This window comes from Carcharodon carcharias, chromosome 34 (genome assembly GCF_017639515.1).
Source record: "Carcharodon carcharias isolate sCarCar2 chromosome 34, sCarCar2.pri, whole genome shotgun sequence".
Classification (NCBI taxonomy): domain Eukaryota; kingdom Metazoa; phylum Chordata; class Chondrichthyes; order Lamniformes; family Lamnidae; genus Carcharodon; species Carcharodon carcharias.
In genome coordinates this window covers 14,988,928-14,999,128 of record NC_054500.1, presented here as the reverse complement: position 1 = coordinate 14,999,128, position 10,201 = coordinate 14,988,928, and the positions used below count along the sequence as shown (strand labels likewise).

Below are 10,201 nucleotides of genomic sequence, written 5' to 3'. Positions count from 1 at the left end.
GGGGTGGGGGGTGTGGGGTCTGTTTGCAAAGCCTGTCTGATATGTAAAGCAACATTTTTAAAATATATTCGCTCATGGGACGTGGACATCACTGGCTAGGCCAACATTTATTGCCCATCCCTAATTGCCCTTGTTCAGAGGGCATTTTTAAGATTCACATGTAGGCCCAGACCAGGTAAGGGTGGCAAATTTCCTTCCCTAAAAGGGGCATGAGCGAACCAGATGGGTTCTTACGACAATTGACAATCGTTGTGCAGTCATATAATTCCAGAAATTTATTGAATTCAAATTCTACCATTTGCCTTGGCGGGAATCGAACACGGGTCTCAGGAGCGTTACCCTGGGTCTCTGGAATACCAGCCCAGTGACAATACCATGGAGGAGAAAATAAAAAGGGCAAGAGAGTGTGTGTGTGTGTGTGTGTGTGTAGGGGTAAGGGGTACAATACAAACAGGGGATGGTCTCAATCCATACTTGGGAATGGTTCAATGCGGACTGGGTGGGAGTTGCACGTACCCAAGGGGTGCTCAGCCCTGGGGAAGGGGGGGTGGGGGGTGGTGGAGGTCACAGCCCAGGCTGAACTTGCCTGTCCTCCAGTCACTGTGTTGGGAGGGTGGGGGTGGATTCTCAGTTGGTGAGGAGGAACCAGGTACCGGCACCAGGGGACGCTCCTCTTGCTTAAATTGTACCCAATTGGCTCCCAACTCCCAGTAACACTGCTGCATCTTGGCAGCACAACCCCAAAGGCTTCAGTTAATCAGTAACTTGCCCAACAGTCACACACACCACACCACACACACACACTTGTATCCCAGAGGCGCGCTCTCTCTCTCTGTGTCTCTCCCTCAGTCCAAAAGAGAGAGTCTTGCAAACACAACTCCCAGGCACTGCAGAAGAGGGGAGCAACTCCAGACTCGGACCAACAACTCCTGATTTACAACAATATCTGGGCAAACTGCGGATTACAGAGCGGCTGGCGAGTCCCGCAATTCGGGATCCTTTCGATTCAGGACTATCAGCTGTTACCCTCCATCTACCCCCCACCCCCAACTCTCCCCATCCCTCTCTCTAAACCATACCCCCCCCCTCCCCCTCTCTCTCTCTCTCTCTCCCCCCTCTCTCCAGGATATTTCTGCTGAAGGTTCCCCCCAACCTCCTCCTCCTCCTCCCACCACCACAGCCTCGGAGTTTGGTCTCTTCGTTCGCTCACCACTCCTGGAGTCAGGGGCTTGGAAATACAGTTTTTGGAGCCAGAGGGAATTTCATTGACCGACTCCGGCCTGAACCTTCCAATTGTTGGGGTCTCATTTATTATTTTTTTTTTAAAAACAAGAAGAGACAATGTTGGGGTCGGTGAAAATGGAATCACATGAAGTTCCCGAGTGGAACAGTTTGTATTCAGACCCAGGCGAGGTCAGTATGAGCAAGTTGATCAGCTTTACTTACCTGTCAGTCAATCATCAGAGACTGACCATGCTTTGCAGTCAATGTTCTTATTCCATTTAAAGTCTATATATATATATATATATATAAAAATATATATCAGTGCAGCACAAGCTCTCTGTTTCAATAATCTCTGAATTTGGCAGATTGCTGACAATTCTAGATTTCCAAGGCAGAGCAGTTCCAGTATTGTGTGCCGGTCGGGACAGGCTCCCTGGAGATCACCTGTGATCAAAATGACCACCAGATCATCGCTCCTGCTCAGGGTTAAAACAAACTCCGTCGGAGTGCCAGATTCAAAATAATTTCACTTTTAATGTTGCAGACAGCCCACAGATTTCAGGCCGGAACTCGCCGCTTCCAGTTCCAAGGCTTCGCAAGCACCGGCTGAAATTATGAAGTGTTAAATGATTTGATGGCACTGGATGATAAGGGTGTGAAGGAGAGTGCTCAGTATGTGTGGTTATATCAGTGTGTGTGTTTATATCAGTGTGTGTGTTTATATCACTGTGTGCATTTATGTCAGTGTGTCAGTACATGTGTTTATATCGGTGTTAGTGTGTGTGCTTCTATCAGTGACTGTTTATTACAGTATGTCAGTATGTGGTTATTTCAGTGTGTGCGTATCAGTGTATGTGTGTGTGTTTACACCAGTGTCAGTGTGTATTTATATCAGTGTCAGTGTGTGTTTATATCAGTGTGTCAGTGTGTGCTTATATCAGCGTGTGTTTATATCAGTGTGTCAGTGTGTGCTTATATGAGTGTGTGTTTATATCAGTGTGTCAGTGTGTGCTTATGTCAGTTTGTCAATATGTGTGTTTATATCACTACATTTGTGTCAGTGTGTCAGGGTATGTGGTTATATCAGTGTGTGTGTCTATATCAGTGCGTTACTGGGTGTCATTGTGAATGTTTATATCAGCATGAGTGTTTATATCAGTGTGCCAGTGTGTGTGCCTATGTCACTGTGTGTATTTATACCAGTGTGGCCATGTGTGTATATATCACTGTGTCAGTGTGAGTATTTATATCAGTGTTTCAGTGTGAGTGTTTATATCACTCTGTGTTAATGCCAGTGTGAGTTTTTATATCAATGTGTCAGTGTGAGTTTTTATATCAGTGTGCCAATGTGTGTGTGTTTGTGTCACTGTGTGCATTTATAAAAGTGTGTCAGTGCATATGTTTATATCAGTGTGTTAGTGTGTATGTTTATTTCAGTGTGTGTTTACATCAGTGTGTATGTACATATCACTGTGTCAGTGTGTGTGTTTATATCAGTTTGTCAATATGTGTGTTTATATCAGTATGTGTGTTTATATCAGTGTGTGTCGATACCATTGTGTCAGTGTGTGTTTATATCAGTGCGCCAGTGTGTGCTTATATTAGAGTCAGTATGTGATTATATCTATGTGTCTGTGTGTTTTTTTCAGTGTGTTTGCATATATTACTGTGTCAGTGTGTCTTTTCATATCAGTTTGTCAGTACGTCTATATATATCAGTGTGTCAGTGTGTGTGTTTATATCACCACGTGTATTAGATCAGTGTGTCTGTGATTTTTTATATCAGTGTGTCTATGAGTATATTTATATCAGTGTGAGTATTTATATCAGCATGTCAGCATGAGTGTTTATATCACTGTGTGTTTATATCAGTGTGTCAGTGTGAGTGTTTATACAAGTGTGCCAGTGTGTGTGTCTATATCACTGTGTGTATTTATATCAATGTGTCAGTGTGTGTTTATATCAGTGTTTCAGCATGAGTGTTGATATCAATTTGTGTATTAATGTCAGTGTGAGTGTTTATATCAGTGTTTCAGCAGGAGTGTTGATATCACTTTGTGTATATATCACTGTGTCCAGTGTGAGTGTTTATATCAATGTTTCAGCATGAGTGTTGATATCACCTTGTGAATTAATGTCAGTGTGTCAGTGTGATTGTTTATATCAGTGCTTCAGCATGAGTGTTGATATCACTTTGTGTATTAATGTCAGTGTGTCAGTGTGATTGTTTATATCAGTGTTTCAGCATGAGTGTTGGTATCACTTTGTGTACTAATGTCAGTGTGTCAGTGTGATTGTTTATATCAGTGTTTCAGCATGAGTGTTGGTATCACTTTGTGTATTAATGTCAGTAAGTGTTTATATCAGTGTTTCAGCATGAGTGTTGATATCACTTTGTGTATCAATGTCAGTGTGTCAGTGTGAGTGTTTATATCAGTGTTTCAGCATGAGTTGGTATCACATTGTGTATCAACGTCGGTGTGTGTTTATATCAGTGTTTCAGCATGAGTGTTGATATCACATTGTGTATTAATGTCAGTGTGTCAGTGTGAGTGTTTATATCAGTGTTTCAGCATGAGTGTTGGTATCACTTTGTGTATTAATGTCAGTGTGTCAGTGTGAGTGTTTATATCAGTGTTTCAGCATGAGTGTTGATATCACTTTGTATATTAATGTCAGTGTGTCAATGTGTGTTTACATCAGTGTGTCTGTTTATAGCAGTTTGTCAGTGTGTGTTTATATCAGGTTGTTAGTGTGTGCTTGTATTAGTGTGTCAGTGTGTGATTATATCAGTGTGTTTGTATATATCATCGTGTCATTGTGTGCTTCTATATGAGTTTGTCAGTATGTGTGTATATAGCAGTGTGTTAGTGTATGTTTATGTCATTGTGCCAGTGCATCTGTTTATATCAGTGTGTCAGTTTGTGTGTTTATATCAGTGTGTCAGTGTGTTTATATCAATGCATCAGTGTGTGTCCTTATATCAGTGTGCCAGCCTGTGTGTATATCAGTGTGTCAGTGTGTGTTTATATCAGTGTGTCAGTGTGTGTTTATATCAGTGTGCCAGCCTGTGTGTATATCAGTGTGTCAGTGTGTGTTTATATCAGTGTGTCAGTGTGTGTTTGTATCAGTGAGTCAGTGAGTATGTTTATATAAGTGTGTCAGTGTGTGTATTTATCAATGTGTCAGTCTGTGTGTATCAGTGCCTGTGTTTATATCAGTGTGTCGGTGTGTGTGTTTACATCACTGTGTGTATTTAGATCAGTGTGTCTGTGTGTGCATTTATATCAGTGTGTCAGTGCATGCTTATATCAGTGTGTCGGTGTGTGTGTTTATATCAGTGTGTCGGTGTGTGTGTTTATATCAGTATGTGTGTTTATTTCAGTGTTCTAGTGTGTGTGTTTATATCACTATGTGCACTTACGTCGGTGTGTCAGTGTATGTGTTTATGTTAGTGTGTCTGTTTATATAAGTGTGTCAGTGTGTGTTTATATCAGTGTGTGTGTTATATTAGTGTGTCACTGTGTATGCTTATATCAGTGTGTCAGTGTGAATGTTTATACATCACTGTGTTTATATCAGTATGTCAGTGTGTGAATTTACCTCAGTGTGTGTACTTATATCAGTGAATCCATGTGTATATATCACTGTGTCAGTGTGAGTGTTTATATCATTGTTTCAGCATGAGTGTTGATATCACTTTGTGTATTAATGTCAGTGTGTCAGTGTGAGTGTTTATATCAGTGTTTCAGCATGAGTGTTGGTATCACTTTGTGTATATAACACTGTGTCAGTGTGTGTGTCTATATCAGTGTGTCAGTGTGTGTTTATATCAGTGTGTGTGTTATATTAGTGTGTCACTGTGTATGCTTATATCAGTGTGTCAGTGTGAATGTTTATACATCACTGTGTTTATATCAGTATGTCAGTGTGTGAATTTACCTCAGTGGGTGTACTTATATCAGTGAATCCATGTGTATATAACACTGTGTCAGTGTGAGTGTTTATATCAGTGCTTCAGTGTGAGTGTTGAAATCACTTTGTGTGTTTATGTCATTGTGCTGTGTGAGTGTTTATATCACTGTGAGCATTTATGTCAATGTTTTAGTCCATGTGTTTATATCTGTGTGTTAATGTGTATGTTTATATCAGTGTGTCAGTATGTGTGTATATATCGGTGTGTTAGTGTGTGTTTATCCCAGTGTGTGTGTTTATATAAGTGTATCAATGTGTGTTTATATCAATGTGTCAATGCGTGTGCATATATCAGTGTGTCTGTCTGTATGTATATCAGTGTGTCAGTGTGGGTTTTTATGTCAGTGTGTCAGTATCTGTTTAAACCAGTTTGTCTGTTTATATCAGTGTGTCAGTGTATGTCTTTATATCAGTACCTGTGTTTATAACAGTGTTTCAATGTATGTCTTTATATCAGTGCGTGTGTTTATATCAATGTGTCAGTGTGTGTGTTTATATCAATGTGTCAGTGTGTGTGTTTATAAGTGTGTCAGTGTGTGTGTTTATAAGTGTGCCAGTGTGTGTTTATATCAGTGTGTCAGTGTGTGTGAATATCAGTGTGTCAGCATGTCTTTATATCAGTGTGTCAATGTGTGTGTTTATATCAGTCTGTCAACGTGCCCATTTATATCAGTGTGTTGCTGTGTCTTTATATCAGTGTGTCAATATGTGTGTTTATAACAATGTGTCAATGTGTGTTTACATCAGTGTGTCTGTTTACAGCAGTTTGTCAGTGTGTTTGCATATATCATCGTGTCAGTGTTTGTTTCTATATCAGTTTGTCAGTGCATGTGTTTATATCACTGTGTGTCTTTATATCAGTGTGTCAAGTGTGTGTGTTTATATCAGTGTATCAGTCTGTGTATATATTAGTGTGTCAGTCTGTGTGTATATCTGTGTGCCAGTGTGTCTTTGTATCAGTGTGTTGGTGTGTATTTATATCAGTGTGTCAGTGTGTGCCTTTATATCAGTGTGTCAGTGTGTGTTTGTCCCAGTTTGTGTCTTTATCTGAGTGTGTCAGTCTGTGTGGATATCAGTGTATCAGTGTGAGTGTTTATATCACTGTGTGTATTTATATCAGTGTGTCAGTGTGTATTTATATCAGTGTTTCAGTGTGTGTGTTTATATCAGTGTGTCAGTGTGTGTTTATATCAGTGTGTCAGTGTGTATTTATATCAGTGTGTCAGTGTGTGTGTATATCAATGTGTACTTATATCAGTGTGTCAGTATGTGTGTTTATATCAGAGTGTCAGTCTGTGTTTATATCAGTGTGTCAGTGTGTATTTATATCAGTATGTCAGTGTGTGTGTTTATATCAGAGTGTCAGTGTGTGTGTTTATATCAATGTGTCAGTGTGTGTGTTTATATCAATGTGTCAGTGTGTGTGTTTATAAGTGTGTCAGTGTGTGTTGATATGTGTGTCAGTGTGTGTTTATATCAGTGTGTCAGTGCGTGTGAATATCAGTGTGTCAGCATGTCTTTATATCAGTGTGTCAATGTGTGTGTTTATATCAGTCTGTCAACGTGCCTATTTATATGTGTGTTGCTGTGTCTTTATATCAGTGTGTCAGTGTGTGTGTTTTTATCAGAGTGTCAGTCTATGTGTATATCAATGTGTATTTATGTCAGTGTGTGTGTTTATATCAGAGTGTCAGTCTGTGTGTTTATATCAGTGTGTCAGTGTGTATTTATATCAGTGTGTCAGTCTGTGTGTATATCAGTGTGTATTTATATCAGTTTGTCAGCGCACGTGTTTATATCAGTGTCAGTGTGTGTTTATATCAGAGTGTCAGTGTGTGTGTTTATATCAGTGTGTCAGTGTGTATTTATATCAGTGAGTCAGTGTGTGTGTTTATATCAGTGAGTTGGTGTGTGTTTATATCAGTGTGCCGGTGTGACTGTTTATATCATTGTGTGTATTTATATCACTGTGTGTGTTTATATCACTGTGTGTTTATATCAGTGTGTGTGTTTATATCAGAGTGTCAGTGTGTGTGTTTATATCAGAGTGTCAGTCTGTGTGTATATCAGTGTGTATTTATATCAGTTTGTCAGCGCACGTGTTTATATCAGTGTCAGTGTGTGTTTATATCAGAGTGTCAGTGTGTGTGTTTATATCAGTGTGTCAGTGTGTATTTATATCAGTGAGTCAGTGTGTGTGTTTATATCAGTGAGTTGGTGTGTGTTTATATCAGTGTGCCGGTGTGACTGTTTATATCATTGTGTGTATTTATATCACTGCGTGTGTGTATATCACTGTGTTTGCTTATATCAGTGTGTCAGTGTGAGTGTGTATATGTGTGTCAGTGTGTGTGTTTATATCAGTCTGCCAGTGTGAGTTTTATATCAGTGTGTGTGTTTATATCAGTGTGTCAGTGTGCATGTTTATATCAGTGTGTCACTGTATTTTTATATCACTGTGTCAGTGTGTGTGTTTATATCAGTGTGTCAAGTGTGACTGTTTATATCAGTGTGTGTGTTTATATCAGTGTGTCAGTGTGTGTTTATATCAGTGTGACAGTGTATTTTTATATCACTGTGTCAGCGTGTGTGTTTATATCAGTGTGTCAGCATGACTGTTTATATCAGTGTGTCGGTGTGTGTTTATATCAGTGTGTGTTTATATCAGTGTTTGTGTTTACATCAGTGTGTGAGTTTATATCAGTGTGTCAGTGTGACTGTTTATATCAGTGTGTGTTTATATCAGTGTTTGTGTTTACATCAATGTGTGCTTATATCAGTGCGTCAGTGTGACTGTTTATATCAGTGTGTCAGTGTGTGTGTTTGTATCAGTGTGTGTGTTTATATCAGTGTGTCAGTGTGTGTGTTTATATCAGTGTGTGTTTATATCAGTGTGTCAGTGTGACTGTTTATATCACTATTTGTTTATATCAGTGTGTGCTTATATCAGTGTGTGTGTTTATATCAGTGTGTGTTTACATCAGTGTGTGTTTATATCAGTGTGTGTGTTTATATCAGCGTTTGTGTTTATATCAGCGTGTGTGTTTATATCTGCGCGTGTCTTTATATCCATGTGTGTTTATATCAGTGTGTGTTTATATCAGCGTGTGTTTATATCAGTGTGTGTGTTTATATCAGTGTGTGTGTTTATATCAGTGTTTGTGTTTATATCAGCATGTGTGTTTATATCTGCGTGTGTGTTTATATCAGCGTGTGTTTATATCAGCGTGTGTTTATATCAGCGTGTGTTTATATCAGTGTGTGTGTTCATATCAGTGTGTGTGTTTATATCAGTGTTTGTGTTTATATCAGTGTGTGTTTATATCAGTGTGTGTTTACATCAGTGGGCCGAATTTTCAGCTTGCAGTGGGCGTGTGCCCAACCTGATTGGATGCAAAGTCACACGAGATGACCTTGCATCCTTTAATTAACCAATTTGATTTGAGGAAAATCAATTTCAGAATCCTGTATTTCTACCTCTTTATCTACCACCACTAATACCTCCTTTTGTTGCTCTCTCCAGTCAAAGTACTTTTTAAACATTTTGACATGACACACCCTCTTCATCTTTCTTCTATCTGGAGAAATTATTAAATAATTTATTTCACTCAGCTTCATTTCAATCCTGTAAGCCCCACTAAATCTTGCCTTTAATGAGTGACCCAGCACTGGTAATACAACTAATACTGTTACCCCAGCAACAGAATTATGAGCTGTAGCTCTCCTCTCTCCCTTCACTCATCTCTTGCTGTAATATCTTTAAATGTTCCCTAGCTAGCTCATATGCTCTGCACAATCTTTCCCTGAAGATTGACACATAATCCAGGAGAGTAGTTTCCAAATTTTGACCCACCAATTTCTCATAAATCAATTTCAGTGGTCCCCTTACCTCATGACCATAAGTTGGTTTGAAAGGACTAAAGCCAGTGGATGCATTAGGAGTATCCCTGATAGCAAATAACAAGAATTGAATTTCTCTATCCCATTCCTGTAGATAGTTCTGACTATACACCCTCATCACAGTTTTTAAAGTTTAATACCATCTTTCCAAAGACCCCTGTGACTCAGGATGGTAAGCGGTTGACTTAAACTGTTTTACCCCCAAACTGTTCATTACTTCTTTAAGCAGCTATGACATGAAATTTGAACCTGATCTGGTTGTAGTTCTTTAGGTAAACCATAACTTATGAAAAATTTAGTCAACTCTTCCACAATTTTCTTTGTTGTAATACTTCTCAAATGTATCACTTCAGGAAACCTTGTAGACACATCCATTATTATCATTAAGCAATGATTTCCATTTTTCGTCTTAGGGAGGGCTCCTACATAATCAATCATGACCCTGGTAAAAGGTTCTTCAATTGCTGGAATTGGAATTAAAGGTACCAGCTTAATCACTGCTTATGGTCTCCCTATCGTCTGACATGTGTGACATGTTCTACAGAATTTGACTACATCTCTGTGCAATTCAGGCCAATAAAAATGTTTTTGTATTTTTGCTTGTGTCTTTCTAATTCCTAAATGTGCTCCCATTGGAATTTCATGAGCTATTCTCAGAATCTCATTTCTATATCCAAATGGTATAACAATCTGATGTACTTCCCTCCAGCTTTCATTTTCTGAAACACGATAAGGCCGCCATTTTCTCATTAAAAATTTACCCTTAAGGTAATAACATCCTGGAATACATCCTGCCTCTGTTTCTGAGTAAGCTGCTTGATATAACTATCTTATTTACATATCCTTTTTCTGTAATGCCACCAATTGTCTTGAACTAAGTACCTCAGCTGCATTATCCTCCATTCTTTCTTCCTGAATAACCTTATCAAAAACAGTGTTAGCTGATTGAACTTCCACACCTTCTCCCTGCCTTTTAACTTCCTGTTCTTCCTGTTTCAACCTGTGAGCCTGTGATCTTGTTATCACACAATTTGGAAACAATCAAGGACGCTCTCTCTGCAACAATTCTGTTGAAGACACTGCTACAGGCTGCTCAACTACC

At 39.0% G+C, this 10,201-nt stretch overlaps 1 protein-coding gene across 1 annotated transcript in view; it reads left to right on the top strand.

Annotated features, from left to right (window-relative positions):
- The first annotated feature begins 1,341 nt into the window (after window positions 1-1,341).
- LOC121272687 (forkhead box protein A2-like) overlaps window positions 1,342-10,201 on the top strand; it is a 177,575-nt gene continuing 168,715 nt past the window's right edge. The window contains exon 1 of the mRNA XM_041179410.1: window positions 1,342-1,413. Coding sequence (XP_041035344.1) covers window positions 1,342-1,413 — 72 coding nt within the window. The remainder of the gene's footprint in view (window positions 1,414-10,201) is intronic.